Source organism: Meriones unguiculatus, chromosome 1 (genome assembly GCF_030254825.1).
Source record: "Meriones unguiculatus strain TT.TT164.6M chromosome 1, Bangor_MerUng_6.1, whole genome shotgun sequence".
Classification (NCBI taxonomy): Eukaryota; Metazoa; Chordata; class Mammalia; order Rodentia; family Muridae; genus Meriones; species Meriones unguiculatus.
The window spans coordinates 103,920,933-103,947,776 of record NC_083349.1 but is presented as its reverse complement, the minus strand read 5'-3'; the positions used below and the strand labels follow the sequence as shown (position 1 = coordinate 103,947,776).

At 40.7% G+C, this 26,844-nt stretch overlaps 1 protein-coding gene and 1 long non-coding RNA gene across 8 annotated transcripts in view; one reads left to right on the top strand and one right to left on the bottom strand.

Moving 5' to 3' along the window:
• Nucleotides 1–23,773, bottom strand: part of LOC132646367 (uncharacterized) — a 33,240-nt gene extending 9,467 nt beyond the window's left edge. The window contains exon 1 of the long non-coding RNA XR_009584577.1: nucleotides 23,624–23,773. This is a non-coding gene — a long non-coding RNA (uncharacterized LOC132646367). The remainder of the gene's footprint in view (nucleotides 1–23,623) is intronic.
• Ltbp1 (latent transforming growth factor beta binding protein 1) overlaps nucleotides 1–26,844 on the top strand; it is a 374,971-nt gene that overhangs the window by 247,413 nt on the left and 100,714 nt on the right. For 4 of the 7 annotated variants that reach the window (XM_060364375.1, XM_060364381.1, XM_060364393.1 and 1 more), the window contains 9 exons: nucleotides 4,920–5,087; nucleotides 7,653–7,877; nucleotides 10,069–10,091; nucleotides 12,558–12,657; nucleotides 13,157–13,255; nucleotides 20,365–20,490; nucleotides 21,501–21,626; nucleotides 22,769–22,891; nucleotides 26,406–26,525. In XM_060364375.1, the coding sequence (XP_060220358.1) occupies nucleotides 4,920–5,087; nucleotides 7,653–7,877; nucleotides 10,069–10,091; nucleotides 12,558–12,657; nucleotides 13,157–13,255; nucleotides 20,365–20,490; nucleotides 21,501–21,626; nucleotides 22,769–22,891; nucleotides 26,406–26,525 (1,110 nt within the window). The remainder of the gene's footprint in view (nucleotides 1–4,919; nucleotides 5,088–7,652; nucleotides 7,878–10,068; nucleotides 10,092–12,557; nucleotides 12,658–13,156; nucleotides 13,256–20,364; nucleotides 20,491–21,500; nucleotides 21,627–22,768; nucleotides 22,892–26,405; nucleotides 26,526–26,844) is intronic. The other 3 variants (XM_060364387.1, XM_060364408.1, XM_060364376.1) reach the window with 2 other exon arrangements.

Here is a 26,844-nt window from a genome sequence, read left to right as displayed (position 1 = left end):
CTCTTCTGACCTGTGCTTGTGCTGAGGGTGCCAGACCAGTACACTCCAAGCCCGCTTCTGCCTCTCTGGTGGGGAAAACTGAAAAGTCTTGGCTCATCACAGTAATTTGCAGAAAAGTAGAATAAATTGAGGAAGATTTTCTACCTTCTGTACTGCGCTTGCTTCTCTGCAGGCATTTAAGCATGTCACATGACTGCCATCCAGGAATGGTCCCAGATGAAAGAAGTCTGCCTTGGGACTTTTAATGCTTTATGTGTTCGCTACCCTTGGACTTGGAGTTAATTAACAGAAACAGGTGGCCAGGGAGGAGATGTACTCAGGAACTTCTGCCATCACCTGAGAGGTCATGAGCTAAAGAAGGGCAACTGCTTTCTAAACAGCCAGCTACATTTGTATGCTTTCTAGTTAGTTTCCCCACCCTCTTTGTCAAGTGTAATATTATCGTTCATGTCTCACACATTGGAAATTAGAGCTAAGAGAGTTTTAGGAAATTCTTCAGATCACATAGTTAATAACCAACAGTTAATACACACACACACACACACACACACACACACACACACATATATATATCATTGAATATATATATTGAATCTAGGATTTGAACATCCAGATTTTCGGTTCTAGGTCAGCAGTCAGCAAACTGCAGTCCATGGATAGAATTAGCCTGATGTCTGGTTTTGTAAATAAAGTTTTATCGGCACACAGCCATCTCCATTTACATGTTGTCTAAGGCTGCTTTTATAGTAATCATGGTGGTGTTAGGAAGTTGGAACAGAGACTGTGGAGCTAACAACACCTAAAATACTTAGTATGTGGCCCGTTACAGAAAAGGAGTGCTGACCCATAAGCTGACGATGTGGCTGGCAGAACATTCTGAGACAGTAGGAATGTCTGCATCCATGCTGCCCGAAGAAGACATTCGTCAGTTCAAACAGGAACTGAACTTTTAACTTAACTTTATATAACTTTTATTTAGTAACGTGTGCCTCTTGTTTGATGTATTAAGCTACATAGTTCTAGGTTTTATTTTTGTATTTTTAGTTTTCTAGAGGGTGGAATGAAGTTACTTCTAACTCTCCTACTTGTCCCTGAAATTGAGCTTCCTTGCTGACTGAATGGCTTTTTGTTTGTTTGTTTGTTGACCACATTAACTCTGTTTGCTCAGGCTACGGAGTAGAGCCTGTCAACTTGGACTTTTTCATCTCATTTGGCTTTCAAGGAAGTCTAGAGTCTTCATCTTTTATCTTGATCCTCCCCCCTTTTTTTCCTAACTCCTTTATGGCTGCCTCAGCTCAGGGACCCTACTGTTCTTTATAGGACATAGCACCATGGACTGGGGGAATAGACAGATCTGTGCCACCTATTTGCTTTGCTCCTGGATAATAATGGTACAATAAAAACCACGGTGGCGATGATCTTTACTGTGTACTCAATAAGTGCCTGACCATAAAGAAGGTCCTGTGCGTAGACTGTCACATGTGTTATTTCTGAGCTCTCCCTGAGATGTATGCTGTTAGTCTTTCTGCTTTGCACATGAAGGAAGTAAAGCAGAGAAGGGCTGAGGGAAGGTTCTTTCAGAGAGTCACATGGTCTGTAAGCCACAGAACTCTGTTCTTCCATAGGCTGAGCAAAGGAGATAGTCTGAATTTTGGAGAGCTCACAAGGCTCCACCTCGTACAGGTTTCATGGCTTCCTCCAAACCGTATCACCCGCTGGGCACTAAGTATTCAGACACAAGAGCCTGTGGGTGGCATTTCTTTCCCATTCAGAACACAACAACAATGAGTAGCAATCATTATGGGACAAATGTCGGGAAATTGAAGAAACTGTTCTCTGAATTGCCCATGGCCCTGGAACCAACATGTAACACTAATGTGATTAGTTTTATAGTTGATCCTCAATTGTGTATAAAATAGGCTCTGATGAGATGAGTTGACATTGTTCCTGTGTGAATATGGGTTGTAAGTCCCAGTCAGTTGGGGAAAGAAATTCTGGAGCAAAATCCTTTGTGAACTACATGAGAATTAAGTGCAGCTTCTAAAAAAAAAAAAATACCTGAATATAATGTACTTACATATGTGTGGCACACACATATGAGCACATGTGTGTTATGTGAGTGGCATCAATCATTCCAAGGGCTTACCATACTTTGGGGGTCTATTACCTTGCTGCTAAGCTTTCTTTTACGTTTGGTCTGTGACCTTTGACCTTTTATAGCTTACTTGCAAAGAAGCCAGGAAGTGAGCAGGAGAGGGAAAGCTCCAGACATTCTGTCTACACCCTTCTTTCGGAAGCCACAGCAAAGCCAGCTTTCTTAGGCATATTTTGTAAAGGCGATTTTGCCTATTTTGTTCTGTTTTTGTCACACGAGGGATCGAATCCATGGCCTTGTACATGCTAGGCAAGTGATTTACCACTGATCCATGCTGTCAGCACATATGTGGGTTTGGAATCTTCAGGATTTTTTTTTTTTGTAGATGTTTTTCACCTATTAGATTTTTCATCTAATAGACTTTTCATCTATTCCCTATCCTCCAACCCTCAGTTCACTGGTAATATCTTTCTTTACCTCCTTGAACGTCTACTGCCAAATAATGATCAAATTGGGCACAAAATGTACTTGATAGAATAGAGACAGCTGCGTTTTATATTATTATAGGTGTCTGAACATCCATTCTGTGTCTACTGTGTGCCAAGGACTTAGAATATCATATATGAATATGAATATTTGCTCTGTCCTATGTAAGTAAGAAAGTTATTGAGGCTTAGCCAGAATATAATTTAGCATTTTTAAAAAAGAAACAGAGCCAACAGAGTAAGCGTATGTGTACATGAGCCAGTTTCCTAAAATAAATGACCTTCCCCATGTACAATATAAATATTAGAGAAATACTCTTTTGCATGTTAGTACATACATTTATAAATATGTACCTGCATGCATATCATATATGTTTTTGCAAAATAAGGGGAGATGGCATTTATTTCAGGGGACTGGTTGGCGTAAGACTCCAGTCTTACAGAGACTGATGACTCTAGCATCACAGAGCAGGAGGCAGACAGTTCACTGGGTAAGCTGATGTAGCAGCTTGCTTTTGAAGCAAGCTGACTGATAGAATATCTTATTCTCAATGCAGATCAGTATTTTTTGTCCTGTAAATGCATGAAAAGACTGGGTGAAGCCCACTCGCATCATAAAGTCTCCTGGCTTAAATGTCAGTGTCCTGTAAAAGAACAAAACCCAGCTAACACCTGAAAACAACAGCCGTTCCAGCATCTGTTTAAATAGCAGGGTATTTTCGCTTAGCCTCGGTCGGTACACAAAACTAATCATTATTGCTGATCAAAGTGGGTTTTCTATAAACCCATAAAATTGTTATGTAAATAAAAATATGAAAAAATAAGGGTCAGTATAGACAAGTGTATTAATTGTTTTTTGTTGCTTTGATAAAACCATATGATCACGGCCACTTCATAAGACAAAGTTTAATGTAGTTCACATTTCCAAAGCGTTAGAGTCCATAATGCTAGGGACAGCAAGGCAGCAAGCCATAGGCACAGCAGTAGGAGCAGCAAGCCAGGAGTGCACATCTTGATCCACAAGCTCAAAGCAGAGAAAAGAAAGCAGAAGTAGTCAGTTTTGGTTTGTGGTGTGTGTGTGTGTGTGTGTGTGTGTGTGTGTATGTGTGTTTAACCTCAAAGCCTGCCTCCAGTGTCGTGCTTTCTCCAGTAAAGCTTTATCACCTAAATTTTCCCAAACAGCACTGCCAATTGGGTCCCAAGTTTTCAAATGCCATAAACTAGAGGGTACATTTCCCATTTAAACCATCACAAGCAAGTTTTCTGAAAATTTGGGGAACAGGCAAGTGGTAGATGTACATTTTTGAGCCAGCCATGTCCCTTGCATCTTCCTCGGCCACATGCCTTAACTGTTTAGATCAGTCTTAGGGCATCTAACCTGGGGAGTCAGTCCTGTTGGAAAGGTGGAAAGGTGCCTCCAAGCAGGAAGTTGGATTCATTTGTGAGTACCAGGGGCTAGAGGAAAGGCAGATTGGGATGATACCAGGAGAGAGAAGAGATGGTCAAGATGGAGACACAGACAGGAGGCCACCAACCTGGGATTGATTCAGCAGTGTTGGGTCACCTGAACCTGGTCCTGTAGCGCTTACCCTAACCATGCATGCATTAAGAAACACACATCTCAGAGGAAAGGCTGCATCTTGTTCTCAGTTCTGCCTCATGTACCAGGCATTTGAGAGATGAGTACTCACTACTAGTTTATGGTTTGAGAGAGGAGGTAGGAGTTGGGTGGCAGCAGGCTGGTTGCCTTTGCAGCATGGAGTGAGGACTTGAGACCTTGCCTGAATTGCTCTGGCCTTATTGGGACTTTGTGTATATGGGCAGGTCAGCAGCAACTCCCCGCCTGCCATTTACGTTCTCTGGCTGTGGGTAAGAATTCCCAAGCTTCCGCCAGCTCTCCAGATGCTAGTTTGTGGTACTAACCACGCTCCTGATTTTCCATGGCACCTGGACATTCACCAGCCATTGCCCTAGGACCAATTTTGTACCCCAGTCTAGTGAAACAATGGATCACAATTGTGATTAATTATAGATGACTAGTTTGTTGGACAGTTAGTTATTGGTGGAAAGGTTTGAACTTATATATGCATTCCTATATTAATATTTGTTAAAAATAGAACCCAGACAGAGACAGGAATAACTAGCTATGGCATTTTGTGCTCTGACTCCAAGCATGATTTAGTACATGGATTCATAACTGAAAAGAAGGATTCCCATAATCTAGATAGGAATTAGAGCGTGGTTTCTCAACCATGCGGTAAGGGCCATCTTATTTTAACTTAAAAGTCAGTATGACCTGTTTCTTCTATGACATTAGGCATTCTCTCTCTCCTCTGTAGCGGATCCTCCTGTGATCTCAGAAGAGAAGGGCCCCTGTTACCGCCTTGTTAGTCCTGGAAAGCAGTGTATGCACCCTCTCTCTGTTCACCTTACCAAGCAGATCTGCTGTTGTAGTGTGGGCAAGGCTTGGGGCCCGCACTGTGAGAAATGTCCCCTCCTGGGCACAGGTAAGCCATAGCCAGCTGTATACACACAAATGTTGCCAGCTACAGGCACACAAGGACTTCAGCAGCTTGGGTTGTTTTCAGTTTCTGAGTTTAGTTTTTAATGGTATAATATATTTGTATTGTTTCTGAAGAAAGCATAGAGGCAGAAGCTCAAATCAGAAAAAAAAATGCACAAAGGAATTCTCCATTATTTCTGGGCAACAGCAGACTTCCTTTTGAATGTTTAGCCAGGAAGAAAAACCCTTGCATTTTATTCTCAGCTTCCAGAACTCACAGACTGATATTTAAGTATAAAAGCCAGAAGGCTGTACAGGGTCATGCCCTGTCCCGATGGTCCACCATCCATCATTTCACAGTATCGGCCTTGGGGGACACTGACTTATTTACTTGGCTACTGAAACTACACTTGATTTCTTCGATTGGAAACACAAAGAATTGCATTCAGCTTTGAATTTATCCTGCATAGGTAACTCCAAAGCAGACACTGCCAAAACCACAGTGAACTTTGGAGGTGGTCAAGTTCTTTATTCCTCAGTTTGATTTGTAATTACCTAGTGCTCTGGGAGTGTAAATTTCTTTATGTAACTTACTTTTACCAAGGAATCAATGAACTCTCAAAGCAGAGTCAAAAGAAATTCAGTGGAGGAGAAAGGCACATGACCTGTGAGCATTGGCCATCCATCATATGGCCAAGGAAGGTGTGGCGTCTGCCTCACTGGCTTGGTGTAGCTGCAAAACACCACACTAAGTTGCTTCCTAGAGGAGCAACCCACAGGGAAGTCCATTAAATCTCTCGGACCACGTCATGTCTTACAGTACATTGTGTTGCAAATTCCACAAGAGTAGACAGGATTCAGAGGTAAACTTTAGTATCTTAGTTCACCTTTGGTAGTGGTTAAGAGTCAAAAGGAACAATTAAGGCAGAAGTGATTTGGGGCTGGTGATTTTACACTCCTCCCGTTGGCTCCAGTACCCTCCTGTGCCATCTAACACACCCGTTACTAAAAAGTTTTGTTATTCATAGGCCCCCATTTCTCTTTAAATTCAGTTTTGATGGTGTTTTAATCCTTACAGGAAGTGTAACCGTGATGGGGAATGTACATGAGGGCCACTGCCTAAAGTACAATAACTGAATTTTATTATGATATTAATGATACTAGTAATACAATTTTTGTACTTAAGTTTTGCTTATGTGATGATTTTAATTAAATGTGTGCTTTGATAGAAAACTATGCTTTGTTCTGGAACTGTTCATTTTTTTAATTAAGAGTTCTCTGTCCTAGTAGTTGAGTGTGTGATCACTGTAAAAACAGTATTTCAACATGCTTTAAAGGAATGTTGTAAAGTTTTCTTTTTATTAAGGACTAATTTCAGGTCCAGTACATTCAAAAGATGACTTCTTGTTCAGTGAATATGAGAAATGACTTCTTTTACTTTCAATTTTAAAAGTAGAAACAAAAACTTGACCATAATCCCCCTTCTTTGCATTTGGTAATTTGCTTCCAACACCAACAGCTCAGGGCTTAGGTGGAGTTTGTCTCTGTCTGCTACATGCCACCAGCCACCACTGTCTTTTTTTCTCCACTCGCTTTTGGGGAATTCTGCTGGAGGTCTGCAGATCACACATCATACCCAGTCCACTCGGAGGGGGAAAATGATATTTTAGAGACTTTTCCTGGCAAGGGTGATGATTACATGGTAGAGAATGTCCCATTGTCCTCTGGATGGTGAGACTGACCAGATTTTTGCTGGTTGCTGTCCCTGTCTGCTCATTTAGAGAACCACACACAGCTTGGTCTGGCATTTCCTGCCTGCCGTGGCTTCTGTCCGTAGCTTCTGACTTGTCCCTACTTTGTGGATTTCTTCTCACTATTGGAAGGACCTCTACAAAACCACTCTTCTCTTGCCCTCTTCTTCCCCAGTATCCCCATTCCAGTTGTAGCGCTCCATTCTGGCTGAATCTTTGGGTGTATCAACTGGAAACAAGTCAAGAGGGTTTCAGTACCCCATTTCCTGGAATATAGTGAACACTTTCTTGCTTGTCATGTAACTTAGATGTTCACTGATTTCTTTGTTAATAACCAAAGAACGCACAACAGTAGTAGGAAGAAGAAAACCTGATTACATATTCTCATATTAGGTAGTTGTCATCTGTATTTAAAAGGACTCCTAGTATAGTACAGATCTTTTTATGTAATATAGTTTATACATATCTAATGTAGTCTAAATGGTGGCATATTGGCTACTAGCATATAAATACAATACATAAATTTTAATGCTAAATATATATCCTTTTTAATTTACACACACACATACATACTAATAGGGTAAAATAAGGAATTAATAGTTGAATAACTGTTTCAAGTAAAAGTTGAATTTTTTTGTAAATATGCAAGTCTATTGGAAATTTAAGCAATTTGCTTACATTTTGTATCTGTTTCTGAAGTTTTGAAATGTACCTATATTAGTGATGATTTATTAAGAGATATTCATCATGATATTTTCCTCTGTATAAGTTTGCACTGTTAGATTTTTAAAAGGAATATTTTCCCATCCCAAATCTAGCTGCTTTTAAGGAAATCTGTCCTGGTGGAATGGGTTATACGGTTTCTGGCGTTCATAGACGCAGGCCAATCCATCAGCATATAGGTAAAGAAGCTGTATTTGTCAAGCCAAAGAACCCTCAACCTGTTGCTAAAAGTACTCATCCTCCACCTCTCCCAGCCAAGGAAGAGCCAGTGGAGGCCCTGACCTCGCGGGAGCATGGGCCAGGAGTGGCGGAGCCTGAAGGTGAGCCTCCATGGCGGATGTGGGTTCTAGCTGCCCATCTCTGTGTGTGTACTTCTGTGTCTGCTTTTACCCCTCTAGAGCATGGCTGAGTGCTCTTAATGTTGCTGAAATTTTCAAGTGTGTAGTTTTTTAACGGATGGGGAAGCTCTACTGGGAATTGCCAGATGTTTAGCTCTGTCAGTGTTCTTTGACCTTTATATGATATCAACACACACACACACACACACACACACACACACACACACACACACACTTGTTACAACAATAAAGGTGCCACTAAACATCCTTAGTGGACCATTTTCCTTGATTATGAGTCACTGCCCAGCAGGTAACAATATACCCTGTGAATTCCAGAGCATTGTCTTGCATTTGGGGAGCTGTAGTAGCCTGACGTTTACTGCTGGAGGGGGATGTTCAGCCTCCGGAAATAGTCCAGATTCATTTCTGTGTCCAGGGAACCTCTGTTGAGTTCTGGTGTACAAAGTGGAATCCACAGGCTTAAAAATGTTCAAGTATGGGCTGAGCTTTCATGAAATGGTATAGCTGACAGGGGAATAATGCCAGGTAACAGGCAGGAAAAGCAGGAACTGGTCAGATCAAGGGTCTAGGAGGGACCTGGTAAAGTCCTTTCATTTACCTTCTTAGAAATCCGAGACTCAGACACAAAAAGTGTATAGTGGGACCCATGACCAAGGGCAGAAAGTCGAGAGATCTGCAGTTTTGATAGTCTCTGGCCACCCACCCACAAGACGGATTTTCTTCTCTCCTTGGTGTATAAAGTAGGTTTCCAATATTTTGACTACTTTGATTACCACACAAAAGCCTCGCTCCTGAAAAAAGGAACACTTTTAGGTCTGTTTAAAAAAGAAAAGAAAAAAAGCTCTTGTTAGCTTTTGCCATTTGATTCTTAGGTAAGGATTTAGGGTGCCTATTTGAGAGTTATGTGGGAGCTTGGCATAACCTCCTTCCTTCCCTGAGTATTGGTTCCTTCTGGCCTATTTCTTAGTTCACTCACTGTGCTATACTTCTTCCTTGGGTAGACAGAGCAGTAGGACTTCACCAGCTATTGTCTCTGCGTTCCTAGATCTCAGCCTGTGGGTTACAACCCCCTTTGGGGTCAAATGATTCTTTCAGAGGGGTTACCTAAGACAGTTATACGTATCAGATATTTACATTATGCTTCATAACAGTAGAAGAATTATAGTTACAAAGTAGCAACAAAAATAATTTATGGTTTGGGGTTACCACAATACGAGTAGCTGAGTTAAAGGGCCGTAGCATTAGGAACGTTGAGGATCTAGGTTGTTCGTCCTTTGTTTAGCAGAAGGAGATGGGCAGAAGTGTGGTTCTGCCTCTAGAATTCCTTAACCATGGGTTCATGGGGCAGAAAGGTTCCTCCTGTTGAAAGAATACTGGTTTTCATTTATCTGGTAGTCTCATTACTTCCTGGAATTAATGGATCCAACTTATTTGCTAATGGTTAAGGAGGCATAGTGACTCAGAAAATTCCAAGTAATAACAAAATTGAGGACTAGTGCTAAGAATTGCTTAATGAAAACAAGCACTTCAGAAATACAAAGACCTCACCCTGCCACAATAACATTAGTGATTGTGTAATACTTAAGTTGCTAATTATATTGATGCTAATTTATAATTGTCCCTTACTGGTTTATGAGGTTTGGCTTTTGTTTGATTTAGTTAGCATGAACGTAATCAGAAGCCTTCATTAAAAACTGTATTATATTAAAGGTGCAAAAAGTTTTCATGAAAGTTCTCAATGAAAAACATATTCTTTTTTTTTTTAACACTGACATCAGATGGATTTCTGAACATTGGAAGCATTTGTTTTTTAAGACATGGAAGTTCCCAAAACTCAGGATTAAGCATTGAATACTGTTTCAGGAAGTGTTTTCTTTAAACTTGAGGTTAATTTTCTTAATTTTGAATGAAAGACTCTGAACCTTTGATCTCTGAACTTTGATAGCTGAACAATGAAAGAGCACAAAAAGTTCTTTGTTATTCATGTGTAAAATCCTTCCAGGTGCAGATGGCTGGGATTCCACATTTGGCTTAATTTGCTTCATAATTGTTTGGGGGAGATGCTGGCTCTCTAATGCCTTTTGAAAACTGAAATATGATAAGTAGCTTGTACTTGGCCGTGCTAATTCCCACCTCTCTTTTCTGGTTTTAGTGGTAACGGCACCTCCTGAGAAGGTAATTCATTCATTGTTTTTTTAAGTCTTCTCTCTTTTTTGACTTCAAAACACTTTTTTAAAGATATGTATAGTTTTTTTTTAACTTTGAACTTTACGACATTCATATTATAGATCATTTAGTGTAAAAAAAATTTCATCAATATGAGAAATTATATGACAGGATTTTCTAAATGGTGTTGCTATTCTCAGTGCTCAGAGAGTGACATCTGATAGGTCACAGGGATGGGGTGAGGAAGACCACCTATTCCCACAGAAGCTAAATCCTGGACAGAAGAAAAAGATGAGCAGAACTTATAATCAACTGAATGTCTGAACTAACTGTGGGAAAAAGACTCTTTTGTGTTCATGCAATTGTGTATTCTCAGTATGCACATAAAATTAAGTGAGACACTGATTAAACTAAAATTTAACACAAACATTTGGATCAAATTAGATTAAAATTAGATAAAATTAGATTAAAAACAGCACTTACTCTTGAAAGCCACAATTAAATACTTGAATGTTGTTTCTTAGAAATTTTAGACAAAATTCGATCAGCCTTAGGTTTGGCAGCATGAAGTCGGACTAGGAATAGTGAGACTCTATAGCAGGGAAAATGAACATTTGCTTAATTGATGTCCTGTTTATGTAATATTGCATCTTCCCTGTACCCCATCTTGAATCTTTATTTGATGATATGAAAATTATATAGTTATAAAATGTTTTTCATTTATCTATCATTCATTTAGTTGCTGAGAACATACTAGGTATTAAAACTTACATGGGAGAGAGATGTCGAAATAAAACATTTCAAATAGTGTTTTAATTGTTGGTGTGTAGCATTTGTTATCATATAAGTGTTAAAAGAATCCCTAAGAAGGAGATGATGATTGGGAAACAATTACACTTATCTTGAGCGATATCATGGTATATTGAGCCTGAAAGAAATCACGACTTGCACAGCTGTGGCTCGGTTCGCATCTTGAAAGATGGATGATGTGCAGTAGCTTACAATTTTGTTGATTTTCAGTTTATCTCGGAATGATACAAAGGAAAAATCATGGTAAGTATGCCAGTCAGCTGCCTGAACAAACCCGTCAAAATTCAGCTTTGTCCTTCTCTTTTTATGATGTAGTTTATTGTAACTGTAATTGAGAAAGAAGAGATACTGTCTCAAGTGATAAGGTGAAGAGTGAGTAAGGAAGATAGGTTATGTCAACCTCCGGTCCCTACATGTGCAGGAACATAGGTGAAGTTGCACTAGCATGCACAAGTGCATGTGCACACACATGTGGTAGTGCATGTGTGGGAACATACATACCCCCTACACACACATACACTCGCACACAGAAAGAAAGAACCAAAGAGAGAAAATGGTAGACCACTACAAAGAATACTGAACAAGGGCAGATTTGAGAGTGTAGAATGAAAGAGGGAGCCCCCAAAAGTGACTAAATCTGGGTGGAATGGGTTATTGATTGTTGACAGAAAGGATGGAATTACTTTCAGAGACCGATTTTGTAGAAGAGGGGTCAGGTGTGAGAGTATGAGGAATTTGTGGTATGCCCATAGTACTCAACTCATACTTGCAAAATTGGGTTTCGATGAAGTCGTCTGTGAGGGTTGTCTACTGTAGAAGCATAAAAGGTAGTAACAAAAGCCAAGAGATAGGACAAGAGTGAAATCGAGGTCGGGAAGTGGGCTTTTTGCAAATTAAGCCAGAGAAGGAGGAAGTTGAGTAACAGTGAGGAAGTAACTTGATGAATGCCCTTAATGAGGTACCCTGAGCGCTCTGGCCCCATGCTGATTGAGGAAAAGCACAGATCCTTACCTAACTAGCTCAACTGTCCTTGACGTGAGCCCCTACAGAGCTACAGCTGAAAGCTGAGCTGTGACGAAGCATGGCTTTTTTTTTTATTCCTTTATTGTTTGAGGTCCAGTTAGGCAGCCCCTGGTCTCTGCCAGCCTACTGCTGCTGAGAGAACCTGGGATATTACCTTGTTAAATTTGGGATGAGAGAAGGCCACAGTGACCACCTGGTTCAAAGTACCTAAACTTAGTGGGTTTTCTTCTTTACGGCTTGGTTGTTAGATCAATCATTTAATCCACGAAATGTGGCCACGGCCCCCTGTGAGTGACATGGATAGTCAGTCCCCAATTAGGGCTAGTGTTGCCCAGTTGGAGATAAGACGTGGGACTCTGGGCCGAGGTCCTTGCTTTCAAAGTTTGACTTTGAACTCCAAGGAGATGGATGAGATGTTTACAGACAGCACAACTGCTGAAAGTAAGAATTTGACCATGGTAACAGCACAATGCTTTAAAATCACATATATAGATGTGTGTATCTGATCCTGTGATAGAGCCTTTCTGAGAGTGTAATTAATTAAATAAATAAATAACACTGTGTGGGGAAACAAAAGTAATTCCTGAATTCTCTCTCTCTCTCTCTCTCTCTCTCTCTCTCTCTCTCTCAACAACCACCCAGGAAATACCTTCACTGGATCAAGAGAAAACCAGAATTGAGCCTGGACAACCCCAGCTCTCCCCAGGGGTTTCAACTATTAAAATTCAGCGACCGTTTCCAGGTAATCTGTGCTGATATGTGTTGTTTATAAGAGTATTCTGAAGAAAATTGTAAGGAGCGTGTGTTTGTGTGTGTGTGTTTAATGAATCATTGGGCTATATCATTGATTTCATTGTGAAATGCCTACTTCAGTCCAGTTTAATACATTTCTACACGAGCACAAAGTTAGTGTGGAAAGGGCAATGTGTGTAAGATGACAGGAAAGGTCAGCTAAGAGGCTGATCAGGAGATCAGTGATCAGGAGCGGTGTACAGTGTGAGTATAAATAAATAAAATTGGAACATTTTTATTTATCAAGTAGTCATAGATTTTGAAATCTCAGTTTTTTACTATATTGTCCAACAGGAGTCATGACTTAGTACCATGAGCTTTCAGGATCGTCCTCAGCTCTTGAACGGAGCTGCTGTATTATTTAGAGGAAGTCTTAAACTTGCATTTTGCACAGGAATGCCAGTGTACATGCTGAGGTCTAATTTTCACATCCCCCCTCCCTCGTGCAGCGGTGATTGAAAAGGCATCGCCCCCTGTGCCTGTGGAAGTGGCCCCCGAAGCATCTACATCCAGCGCTAGCCAGGTGATTGCTCCCACCCAAGTCACAGGTTAGTGGAGTGCTGGCTGTTCTGTGCGTCCTGTGAAAACACGGGCGTGAACTACACTTAAAGCCTAACACCAAATGCATGGTAAGTCGTAACGGCAAATGTATTGGAGATGAATTGCATAAGGAAATCATAGTATATGTGCAGTGACATATTATAGAGCTATTAATGTTTTAAAAGAATATTTATTACTTAAAGAAATATTTCTGGAATAATACTTACTAAGAAATATAGGACACAATGTCATGATTCCAGTTTTACTTTTAAATGCCTACGAATAGGAAAAAGCAGACAGAAAGAAAATGCACTCACATTCACCAATGATGAGCTGATAGGGTTATAGGTGATCTTCATGCTCTTAGATACGATTCTGTGTATTTTAGAAATTCTAATAATAACCATATTTTAATCCTTATTTTAAAAATGTAGAGATGTACTGCTTTTGAAACAAATGAGGAAATACAAAATGATAATGTCCTTAATAATGGGGAAATTAAAAGATGTAGTAAGATTATTCTTATGGTAAGGATAAATGACACTGAGAAGCACAAATATGGGATTTCAACATAATCTGTAATAGAGAAAAGTGAAAACAACCCAAACATCCAATTGTAGAGAATAAAATGCTAAGCAACAAAGAAGAAACAGGCAGGCTATGGGTTCAACCACGACCTTTCACCTAGTTCAGCAATAGAATTGAGACACACTTGCACCAAAGCCTTGGTCTTCCCTGAGCCACATGAGATCGCCTCTTGGATTTCAATTTAAAAATTTTTCTTTTCTTTTTTCTTCTTTTCTTTTCTCCTTCCTTCCTTCCTTCCTTCCTTCCTTCCTTCCTTCCTTCCTTCCTTCCTTCCTTCCTTCCTTTTTGTTGGTTTTTCAAGACAGGGTTTCCCTGTATAGCCTTGGCCGTCCTAGAACTCACTGTGTAGATCATGCTGACCTCGAACTCACAAAGATCCACCAGCCTCTGCCTCCTGAGTGCTGGGATTAAAAGTGTGTGCCACCACCCACCGCTTGGCTTGGATTTCATTATTAATACCAAGTAGAGAGCTATAGAAATGTGAGCAAAAATGTTTTTGGAGCTCTATGATGAAAGAAGAGATTTGTTAGAAGGTGGACTAATATGAAATTGCCCTCATGTACAGGATCATGGCCATAGGCAGCCATGATGAGGCTCTGAAGTAGAGACCATTAGGAGAAGATCATACCTTTTTATCATGATGGGGTCTGGAAGGGAGAGAGAGCCTTCAGAACCATAGGGAAAAAAGGGGGAGCTGCCAACTCTTAAAGGCTTTTAGGGATGGTGGTCAGGTTTCAGCCACATGTCCTGGCTTCACCTCACCTCATGCCAAGGGACATGGAGTCAGGGACTGTGTAGGATGTAAAAGTTATCCTGGGCTACAAATGGGGAGGGAGAGAAAGTGAGAATTTTGAGCTCTGAGCATTCTGATAAACTCTGTTGATGGAGACTTTGGGGGCATGGTAGGATGGACTTCAGTGTGTGTGTGGGGTGGTGACAGAGAGACAGATATATTGAGAGATACAGATATATAGATTTATACAGATGATAAACAGGCATACAGATACAGTTTTGATAAAATATAGGCTCTATGATCTAACACAAATGATAATGAATTTTTAAATAGGCATGATTGAAATTGTTACTCTATATTCTGAGCCCATATGTGCATACATCTGCCCTGATCATTTGAAAACATATAAGCATGTAATGTACTCTTTTTGGAAAGAAAAACCCTATAATTATTTACCTCAGTGTTATAAAATGTCATGTGACAATGAATTCACAGGCTTTTTAAAATAAGTATTGCATTTCTATTTCCTAACGTGACAGTAAATTTAGTTCTGAATTTGCATGTCTGGCATTTTTTGCACTTTTATAAAAGTTAATTATATTTTGAATAGTTAAACGTAGTTCATCATTTAACAAAACTATAGAAATGATTCTGAATGTCTTTTTTTCAAATGAATATTTTCAATTATCTATGTGTGTGTATGTATATATGTATTGTATGTTTGTATATGTGGGCATGGGGTCTGTGCATGTGTGGGTATAGTGTCTGCAGAGTCCAAAAGAAGTCTTGGAACAGGTGGTTGTCAGTCACCCACCATGGGTGGTTCTGGACAAGCGGAGTGTGCACATAACCGCTGAGCCATCTCTGCAGCCCTGGTCGTCTTGGTTTCAGCTCTTAAATGCAAACATGTGAGGATTAACAAGTGGGGGGCTCTGGGCTTCAGTGGAACGACAGAGCTGATTGGAAGAAAGGCGAATGTGGCCCTGCTATATGAAGTTGTAAGAAGACAGCTCAATTTGGTCTGGCAGATATTCAGGGCTAACATCTGCTATCGCATGTTGGAAGCACAAATATTTCCTTCCAGGAAACAAGTGATTGTGAATTTTTTTTGTTTGTTTTGTGTAACAGTTGTTACTTCCACTCCCTTTAGTAAAATAACTTTTTGGAAGGAATCCATCCTTAGGAAGAATATTACAAACAGAGAGTCTTCTAATTGATGTATCTGCAACTGCAGAGCCGTTACATAAACACGAGGTACAATAGCATGAGAATATGGTTTCATGCCAAATTTCACTTTCAGTCAAAATGTAAACATTCCTGGTGGTTTAATGTGAAGACCAAAGATACAGATTTAAGGAACTCTCGCATAATTTATCACAGGAACATTGTTTTTAGTTTTTAGTTCTTCTCCTTTAAAGTCTAGACATGATCAGTGCCGTGTCTTACTGCTGTTTTCTCCTACAGCTGAAGAAAGGACTAATCTAAGATTCTAAACTAAACACAATCAGTTCCACGTTGCTCAGTGATGATATCTCTGTGTGATTATGAGATTGGAAAGTAGTCTTTTTGGATCTGTCCACACACCCTTGAATATGCAGTAATTATAAAAGGAGCTGAGTATTTGTGGGAAGCGTTAGTTTCCACTCTGGGCAGCTGACTTGGAGGCTTGCTACATTATTGGCCTACCGTTTCTAAATAAATCAGGCATTTCAGCATATAAATTCTTGATTTTGCACAGTGTCATAATAGCTGAAGGATAGGTTGGAAAAAGTCAAACCTTTATTTTGCTAGCAAATATTTACAAAGTGGAAACATCTGTTTCAATTGTTGCGGGACAATTTCTGCTCTTCCTGGGGAAGTTGGGAAGCCAGGGCATTTTAATAAACCTTTCCATGAGTTAATATTTGTTGCCTTGATTTGGCTCTTTCTGCACTATCCCCATTGCCCTTGCAGACCAGCCAAGAATTACTCTTCCTCTCCCACAGTTGCCTTATAGAAACCTCCACAAAGATCATGGCTAGAATGGTTTTTTAAAAAACTATTTACTAGTCTGATTTTTCCAGAACTCAGAGTGGACCCCTTTGAAATGTTTGTCCCTGAAGGATATTCCTACTGTCATTACAGTCTCAAAAGACAATGCCAATGGGAAATGAACTGGTTACTCAAGTCTGAAAGAATCACCCTTTGCTATTCCAGCTCCATTGTCTGTGCACTGATTCCTTTGTTCACCCATCCCCTTGAGTCATTCCACAGTGAAGAAATGACCTTGAGATCAACACACCTGTTTTCACAACTGGCCCAAAGCTTCTCTTTCCACTAAGCTTTAGAAAATAAACACACTGAGCTGTTGAGTCTTCCGTTGACCTTGTTGCTGAGATGTACAGAGCATTTGGTTTTTCATTGGCTTTTGCTCATGGTTTTTTTTCTTCCCCCAAGTCTTCAGTGGGTTCTCGACAAAGGAATAGAATAAGGTTCTTGAGCCAGTGAGGGTGAGGTTGTATCATGGGAAGCAGTGTCTTGTGATCCATGATGCACACGTGTAAGCATTTTGATGGGCACAGAAAAGAGTCCAACGGGACACTCACTTGAAAATCCCTGTGAGACGCCAGACAATCCTTGGAACAAAAGCCATTCGTTTTCACCAGGTAGCCCTTGAGGGCAGGAATGAGCACTGCCTGAGAGGTCTGGTCTCAGTGCTATGTCCTAGCTGCATTTCCAGCACTCATGCAGACAGTTTCTAAAAGAACTGTGTGTCTCTTCCTAAACTGGCCCATTCTGTAGGAATGAGTTCACATGCCTGCAGGTGAGAGACTCTTGGGAAAATGAAATGCATCTTGTCTTTTCCATTAAACCCAGAAAAGGCAGAAATGTTTTTCTATCAAGACAGAATCCTAGCCAGGCATGGTCGCACAAGCCTTTAATCCCAGCACTCAAGGAGGCAGAGGCAGGTGGATAGCTGTGGGTTCAAGGCCAGCCTGGTCTTCAAAGTGAGTCCAGGACAGCCAAGCTTCACAGAGAAAGCCTGTCTGAGAGAACAGAAATGAAAATAAAAGACATAATACTCAATACTCAACTTTCTGTGTATGAAAACCTAATATGGAGTGAGGAAAAGCCGAGGAAAACATACTTTAAAAGGTTAAAAACATACATACATATACATGCGCACACACGGACATGTACACTCGCGAGCATGCTAGAAACCATACCCAAGCCCAGGGCCTTTTTCATATTAGAAAAGTACTTTAAGCTTAGTGCTTAGCTCTTTGAAGCACGGTCTAATTACGTAGCTTAGGCTGACCTTGAACCTTCAGTTCCCCCCCGTCCCATCTCCCAATTCTAGAATGATAGAAATGTAACACCAATCTCAGGTGATTTATGCTCACTCTAAGGAAAACACTGATTCTGACTAACTCTTCAGTGTTTGCTTTCTAGAAAGCAGATAGACTTTTCTGAAAGTGAGTGAGGCTCTTCCTCACTCTCTCTAGGAGAGTGGGATCTTGCTAAGCAAGTCAATAGAAGCAACCTTTGACAACAAAACATTGATAACAATAATTAATCACAGCTAAATGGTATGAATAATGAAGAAATCGAGTATGTTGTAGGAACGTCCCTTCCTTCTTTCCTTCGTTTCTTCCTTCCTTCCTTGATGCATTTCTTGGTAGCCTCTAGTGGTGTCAACATAGAAGTTCCATACATGTTTTAATACCCCACCAGCCAGGACCAGTATCTTTGAGCTGTGCCTCTAAATGCTTAATTTCTAAGGTAGTCACCCCCAAATTCCTCAGCGTTCATCACCTGTGAACTTTAGCCTCACAGCTCTACTTTAGTGTGCCGGGTTGAAAGACCCATGTTACTCATCTCATTTCCTGCAACCGAAGAAGAGTTCTCATTGTTAACCATCTTTCCTTCACATGGTTATTTTTATTCATGTGTGTAAAACTTCCAACCTATAGTTCTGCCTGAAAAGTAACAAATAAATATTTGATAATCAAGAAATTGGGATTTATGAGGCGGAATGTACTGATCAAACCTTTTGGATTAAACCCTAGTATTATAGCCTTTTAGTTCACTCTCAATCATTGCCATAGGATATTAATTCACCTTCCAATGAATTAATTTTATTTTTGTAAATTTGGCTTTTCCTGTTTTAAGAAAATAGTCAAAAATATGTATAGGAATTTCAATAATTAACAAGCTAAGAGCTCTAAATGCTAATCATTTTCAAAGGAGGCATCTACCCATAATGGATAAATGATAGGTGGAAATTTATTTTTTCTATTTTCCTACTATGAAATTCCCAGTGGAAAATTTTTACCTGAGAGTCTATGAGCATAAACCAGTGCCAGTCTTTTTACCTTTTATCTTCAGAGTTTTGTAGAACATAGAAATAATATTGTATTTATTTTATTTTATATGTGGGTGTGGGTGTGTCTGCACACATGCACCATTTGAGTGCTTGGTTTGTGTGGAGGCCAGAAGAGGGTGTCAGATTTCTTGGGACTGACTGGGTGTTGCAGACTGTGTGTTTGCTGAGAATTCAGTATAGGTCCTCTGGAAGAGTAACCAGTGTTCTTAACTGCAGAGCCATTTCTCCATCCGTGTTAGGTTCTTCTATGACTTCATTGTGAACAATAGTCACAGCAATGATGACTAACTTCTTTGAGCCGCACATTAAGGTGCATGTGTCATTTAGCTCTTCCCTTTTCAAGGTCATACTCTGAAGTTGGAACTCTGATTATTTCCATTTTGCACTTGTGAAAAAGTATCCTCTAGAAATGACTGAGTAACTTGTCCCATGCTACGGGACTATAAATAGGAGCACAATTTGTACCTTTTTCTGACTGCAAGCCATCAAAGCCATTGGCTGTACTTACTGTGCTCTGCCATTATACTTTTCTGCAAGGCTCACTGAAGATAAAGTGCCTTAGGTAGGGCAATCCATCTCAGAAAGGTACTTTTGCATCCTGCATCCTTTGGCTTAATGAAGCTCATTTTTGTACATTCCTAGGGATCTCCACCATAATGTGACGGTGTATGATGTTTGTGATTGTGTATTTGTGTGTATGTTTGTTTGTTTGTGTGTGTGTGTGTGTGTGTGTGTGAGAGAGAGAGAGAGAGAGAGAGAGAGAGAGAGAGAGGGAAATGAGGGTTTGAGGCGCATAATACTCTTCAGGTTTGCTGGAAGCAGGAAGAGTCACAGGAGCATCAGGAGGAGAACAAGGGAGGGATGGAATAATTTAAAGGATGGGTCTACTTTGCTAACGTAAAGTGTGATGATTTTAAAGTTGTAGGATACATGTAGAAGAGTTAGGACTCTGGATAGTAGAGTCCTAATAATTTTGCAGCAGCATGGTCATTTCTTCTGGGGACCTCTCATTTGGACTGCCAATGAATAGATAGTCCTCATTCATTTCCCATTAGGAGAGATCATGGGATGATTCAGATTCCCTCACCTAAGCAGAAATAGAATCGAGGGGAACTCTTTGATAGGCCATGCAAGAAGAACTTGCTTTGTGAAGGACTGATTTTCTAACAGCCTTCATCATGGAAGAATTCTGAGCTTCCACTGGAGTTCATCTTTGAACTTGATTCATCAGGGATGAGCTTACATGCAGCTAGCTGATCAGTCATAAAGCAGTTGCTTGAATTGACTGTTACGTTCATAGCCCACCGTGTTCTAGATATGTGCTTGTAATGCCTGACTCAGCTATTTGTGAAACACAAAGCCTTGTTGCATGGATACAGTGAAGTGCCTCCTGCTATGGTGTTTTTCACACTGTTTTGTTTCTTTTAAAGAAATCAACGAATGTACTGTGAACCCAGACATCTGCGGAGCAGGACACTGCATCAACCTGCCTGTGAGGTATACCTGTATCTGCTATGAGGGCTACAAGTTCAGTGAGCAGCAGAGGAAGTGCGTTGGTAAGGGACACAGGTGGTGTGGCAGACAGACTGTGGAATGGGAGACAGTTGCAAATTGAGAATGTTTCTTAATTTTCATCATTTTTTTTTGTGTGTGAAATGATCACTGTTTACTTTTTTAAAGAGACCTAAGGAATAGTTTGCCCAAGCATCAGGATTCCCTTACTTCTGGGTTTAATGCCCTTACCCTGTTCCAGGTAGGCCATTTGCATAAAGGCGAGCTGCTTTATAAAAGTAAATAAGGTCTGAACTCTAGCAATAGCTACCTGCAATCATGTATTTAGCCCAAACAAATCAACACGGATACCCGCGGCAGCGATGAATTCATGTATACACGCAAAGTCTAAATTCAGTCTCTACAGCTAGCCTGAAAAATGGATTCCTAAGTGAGGGAGCTTTGTGGTTCTGAGGTAGGGGGTTATCTAATGGACATTCTACAACTTAGTAAATAATTATCATGTGTTAACTCTAATTTTTCTTTTTAAAAGAAAATTTACTATGTTTTAAGACATGTGCATGTCACATGTATGTGTAGGTAGATGGGGAGGTAAAATAGATAGCCCCCAGATGTTTGCTTTCTCATGCATCTGTCATGTGTAATCACCTGAGACACTTAAGTAGGAAAGTTAATAGTGATTATGACCCAGCAACGGCTCCGAGCTCTTTGCCGGTGGGATTGTCCCTGACTATCCTGATGAAGGTGACCCCGTGCTGGGGTGACCCTGCTTGCCAGAACAGCCTTCTCTACTGAGCTGAAATCTATATTTTTGAAACACTAGTGTGATATTTTGTGGGTTGTTTCAGTATTGTTTTTAAGTTTCACCCTTTGAAACTAAAACATTCCCTACTGACACTGGGGAGAAAGGTCCTTTCCTTTTTGCTGTTCTTCTTGCTTATACAGATCTCTCTGAGCCCCTGGGGATAGCATTGGTATTTGGTGTTTTACAGAAGAGGGAAACAAGGTCCTTGCTACACAGCCCTAATCTTTCTCACTGTATTCTTGTTAACAGACATTGATGAATGTGCTCAGGTCCAGCACCTCTGCTCCCAGGGCCGTTGTGAGAACACAGAGGGAAGTTTCCTGTGTATTTGCCCAGCAGGGTTTATGGCCAATGAGGAGGGTACTAACTGTATAGGTAATGATGGTGTTCTTCCTGACATTGGATCTTGGGGGATGGGCTAGTTCAGTTTTTACGAATAATCCAACATTCTTGTATTAAGCATCAGCTATGGTGTAGCAACCTGCTTGATAGTGGGAGACAATACTTTGAAAGGAAGAAGATCAAAGGTGTGCAATAAAGAGAGTATTTTTTGTTTATTACCACCACCACATCAGTCAAAACATGCAACTTGAGAGTATGTTGAATACATCAAAGAAATGCGAGTACAAACCGAATATTTCATATTTAAAGAGAGAGAAAGGAGAGGTCGCAAGTGGTATCTTTGCAAAACATAACTGGTACAGTCACTATGAAATCAGTGTGCAGACTTCTCAAACGTTACAAATATGACCCAGCTATAGCATTTCTCGATATATATGCCCAAAGACTCTACATCCTGCCACAGATACACACACCTATAGCTGTTACTGAGCTATTTACGGTAGCCAAGACATGGAACCATCCTAGATATCTGTGAAGAGAGAATGAAAATGTGAGATACCCACACAGAGAGACAGACACACATACACACACACACACACACACACACACACACATACACATACACATACACATACACACACACACACACACACAATGGAAGGGTTTTTTTCCTGCTCAAAAGAAAAATGAAATCACTAAATTTTCTGGAAAATACTAAGTGAGTTAACCTAGACTCAGAAAACCAGAACTTGCATGTTCTCTTTTATTTGCAACTTCTAACTTCGTATTTATGTTTGTTTTTACGGAACTATGTATGGATAGAGACCAGGAAACCAGAAAGGGACCTATGAGAATGGGGAAAAGGAGGTTTTGAAAAAAAGGGGGTTGGTGGTTAATAGAAAATGTATGATGTCAAAGCAGAAAGGAAGTCATTGGGAGAGGAAGGAGCAGGGAGAGGAAAGGTCGGGGGCAGCAGCAGAAAGACAGGGTTGGAGAACAGGTGGAGGAGAAGAAGTAAATAACAAAAACTAAGTCTGTTTGTAAAGGCCCTAAAGGAAATCTATTACTCTGTGTGCTAATTAGAAACTAAAGGGAAAAAAACCGTAGCAAATAAAAACATTAACCAACCTGGACAACACTTAATAAACCTGGACACTACTTTGTGTCTCATACAGATGTGGATGAATGTCTGAGGCCTGACGTGTGTAGGGAGGGTCGCTGCATCAACACTGTTGGGGCGTTCCGGTGCGAGTACTGTGACAGCGGGTATCGGATGACACGGCAGGGCCAGTGTGAGGGTGAGTGGGCCGCCAATACTGGGAGACCATGAGATACAGCCGGGGGCTAGGTCCAGGGCTGGTAGGCAGCTAGGCAGCCGCCCTGTTTCTGCTATCCTTCTCAGCGGGCCCTAGGTCCCTCCACACAGCTCCGTGCCTCTCTCTCTGCTCACAGCCTCCAACTTTTCCATGGCTCTGTCTGCCTTATTTCCTATCTTGATATTCTCATTATTTTCCTGCCTGGTGTCTGTCTTTCCTGGTGTTTGGAGTTGCGAGCAGTTGATTAGCGATTATTCTGGAGTGAGGCCAGGCTTAATTACAGTGTCTGGCTGCTCACTCGTCTGCAAATACAGTGCAGGTGTAACCTGGGTTTGTTTTTCATTTTCGCTCTTCCCATCTCGCTGCATTCCTTTGTCCTCACTGTCTTCTTCTCATGCATTCTGGAACTTTCTTGCAGACTGTTTGAAGGACTGTCTGACCAATTTGGAGTCAGAGTCCGAGAGTGCTAGATAACGTTTCTTTATTACACTTACGGAAATTGTGCTCATTAGAGAAATGTTTTGGAAACTATGTATAGCCTGGTCAGAATGATGTTCTAATTGGATGTGCACCTTACAGCAGTTCTTTTTGAAACCCCCCTGGTATTTTTTAATTTTATTTTATTATTATTTCAGTAATTATTTTCCCCAGAGAGATACACTTGTGCTGCGGTCTTGGCATGGACTCACAAGAGCGAAGACACAGGTCCCTTACCTGGTGCTTGAAGGGCTTAGAATTAGATGTGGTTTTGGATCCTGGCACACTCTGGCTGCCTGCAGCTGCCTGAAGTTCTGCATCTTGTCTGCTGTGGGCAGGCTTCTAAAGCTAGGAAAGGACTGGCTCAGTGGACCAGTTTTCTCTCAGCTGTCCCTTGGCTTCTGCGTGTTGGGTCCCTTCACACTTGGATGACCCAGGCCTGGAATGAGAACTAATTAGACATTTCTTGGCAGCCCATACCTGCTTGTCCTGTTGGCCTCTTGCCTCTACCCCTTGGGTTCTAATCCTAGAGACAAGTGGGAGTGTTGTGTGTGACTGGATGTCTGATCAGTTTGGATCAGAGCAGAGCCATGAGCCTTTCCATCTATAGTCCATTGGACAAGCACCAGAGTGTCCCATCGTCCCCTTTTGGAAATCCTCCCTCTGCAGGAGAGAGTGTGAGACTAGAAAAGCATGGATGGGAATCAACCCACAATCCTCATTCGTGGTAACTGCTGTAAACCTTCGTTTGTCACCTGTAGAAGGAGAACCATGAAATCGATTGGCAGGGTCATTGCAAACGTAAATGTGTGTGGCTATAGCCTGTGTGACACTTGTCACCTTCTACTTTTCAAGTTTAAGTTCTTCAAATCCTTGTCCGTGACTCTTTGTTCTTGCCTAAGTCTTCTCAGTGCCTCTATAGTTATTGGCCCAAGCAAAAATAACACTAAAAGTGGAGATAAGTTTGACAAACATCCAGACACAAATAACTCAAATGCTAATCCTTAATTATGTTTTGTATACAGTCCCAAAATAGAGAGAGGACATTTTAATAATGACAGAAAAGAGTAGACTAGAAATTTTTATATCCTGTCATTTACAGTTGGTAGAATGTTCAGGAATAACCCATGGGAATTATTTAACTCCAGTTAATATGTCACTAGAGTTCCCTGGGTGTGCCTCATTCTTTCTCCACAAAAAAAAAAAAAAAAAAAAAAAAAGGCTTGAAAAAGAAAAAAAGAGGCCAAATGATGTGACTGTTTTCTAATTCCATGATGGGCCAGAACCAAAGGTCCCCAGGTCTCTGGCTCCCTGAAGCTTGTCTAAGATGTCACAAATGAAGCTGCTTTCAAACATAGCTATGTCTCCAAGGAGCCCATTGTAATTTCCAGATATTATCTCATTTGCCCTTACTTTGTCCCATTAAAATGTCACAAGGAAGTGGCCCTGGTTTTATAGATGAAGGACAAGCAGGAAGTACTCCAGCAAATCTGCAGGTTCTGCCTTATGCTGCTCAACACAGGACCTCATTTATGGGGCCAGTGTAATGGCAATCTCTGATTTGGCAGTTGCATTTCTATTTAGAAAGGAAGGAAGGAAGGAAAGAAGGAAGGGAAGGAGGAAGGGAGGAAGAAAGAAAGGAAGAAAGAAAGAAAGAAAGAAAGAAAGAAAGAAAGAAAGAAAGAGATTCACATCCAGAGGAGAATATGATGTTGGAAAATGAAACTGGCAAATGTAATTTTGTAGAAGTCCCAGAGTATTGGAACAAAACGGAGAGAGAGAGAGAGAGAGATCACATCACTGTGTCATGTAGGTGCAGCAACAATTGGATGCTTGTTTTACTCCCATAATCATGAACTATATTCACTTTAAGCATCTTTTCTACAAAAGCTTCTTCCACAAAGTGATCTTAAAGGTATTTAAAATGAAGACAGCAAATACCTGTGATTTTTTAATTAGTGAGCCAATTCTGTTTATTTTCACTTTCATATTTTGGCTTGAATCCTAAAAGTTTGTTTATATAAGTATGTTTTAGGGTCCTCTCTTCTGTACATTTTGAATTAAATATACACATTGAATTAAATGTGTTTCTTTAAATACAAAATGCTCTTCCAGGAAAGTAGGCTTCTGCTATATATGGAGACAGTGGCCCCAGATGGCACAGCTTTAAACTAGACCCCTCCCCCCCTTTTTGGCATCTTGAAAAAAAATATTCTATGCCTAGGAACGAAAGGATGGCCCAGTGGGTAGAGGTGGTTGCTGCCAAGCATGGCAGCCTAAGTTTAGTCCCCAGAACCCACGTGGTGGAAGGAGAGAACCGATTTCCACGAGTTGTTCTCTCACTTCCACACACATGCTGTGCACACCCCCACACACACCCACACACCTGAAGCTATTGTAGTCGCTACCTCTGACAACCTCTCAACCATATTTAAAGTGATTTCTCACTAAAGAAGGATTAATAAAGTCACTTAGCAGTGGATAGTAAAAGTGGCATTTTATTGGAGAATTTACAGATGGTCATGTCACCTTTTCTAGAAAGATTTTGAAGTATCTGATGAGTTCATTCTCCCCTCATTCTTTTCCTACCTCTAAGGAATTCACATAATATGAAAGATTTAAGTTACTCAGGCCTAAAAATCCTTTGGTCCATAAAAGCAAAGGGAAGATTTCCGTGAAGACTTCATGACTAAGGAGAAAACCTCTATCACATGGATATGCGGCTTCCTCACGCACATCCTCATTTCTTGTGTTTCTTTCTGGCAAGCTGAGCTATCACTTCAAAGGCTTGGTCCACAGTGTGGCCTCAGATGACCCACTGGTTCCCAGGGTGGAGAAGGCTACTCTTCTGATGTGTACAAATATTTCATCAGCTATACCTGTGTTCCTGTTGGATATTTGCCACTAGACCCAGTGGCTCACCCTGTTATTGTGTTCGCTGAAATAGAAGATGCTTTTTCTCACTGTCATGATGAAATTCAGAGTTTTCTGTTCACCACCCAACCTCCTACCTTTTCAGATATTGATGAGTGTCTGAAGCCAAGCACCTGTCCTGACGAACAGTGTGTGAACTCCCCTGGTGCGTACCAGTGTGTGCCCTGCACGGAAGGCTTCCGAGGCTGGAATGGACAATGTCTTGGTAGGTACCACCACATTCCCATCAGGCTTTTGTTTCTCTGAAAGTAAAGAAGAAATTTATGTGATTCTCAGGACAGTTTTGAGTAATTTTCAGTCACGGAGAATGTAGAAAAGTGAGTTGGCACACAGGATATGAAGTTCTAAAAGGAACAAATAGTTCTGATTGGCCCAAACGGACTCTAATAGGATCTTAAATGAAACAAAACAAAATGATAAACGCTATAGGAAAGAAATATGGAGAGCAAAAAGCTTTTAAAAGTGAAGAGTATGTCTGTAATCCCAGCTATGAGGGAGGCTAAAGTGGAGGGATCCCATGTTAC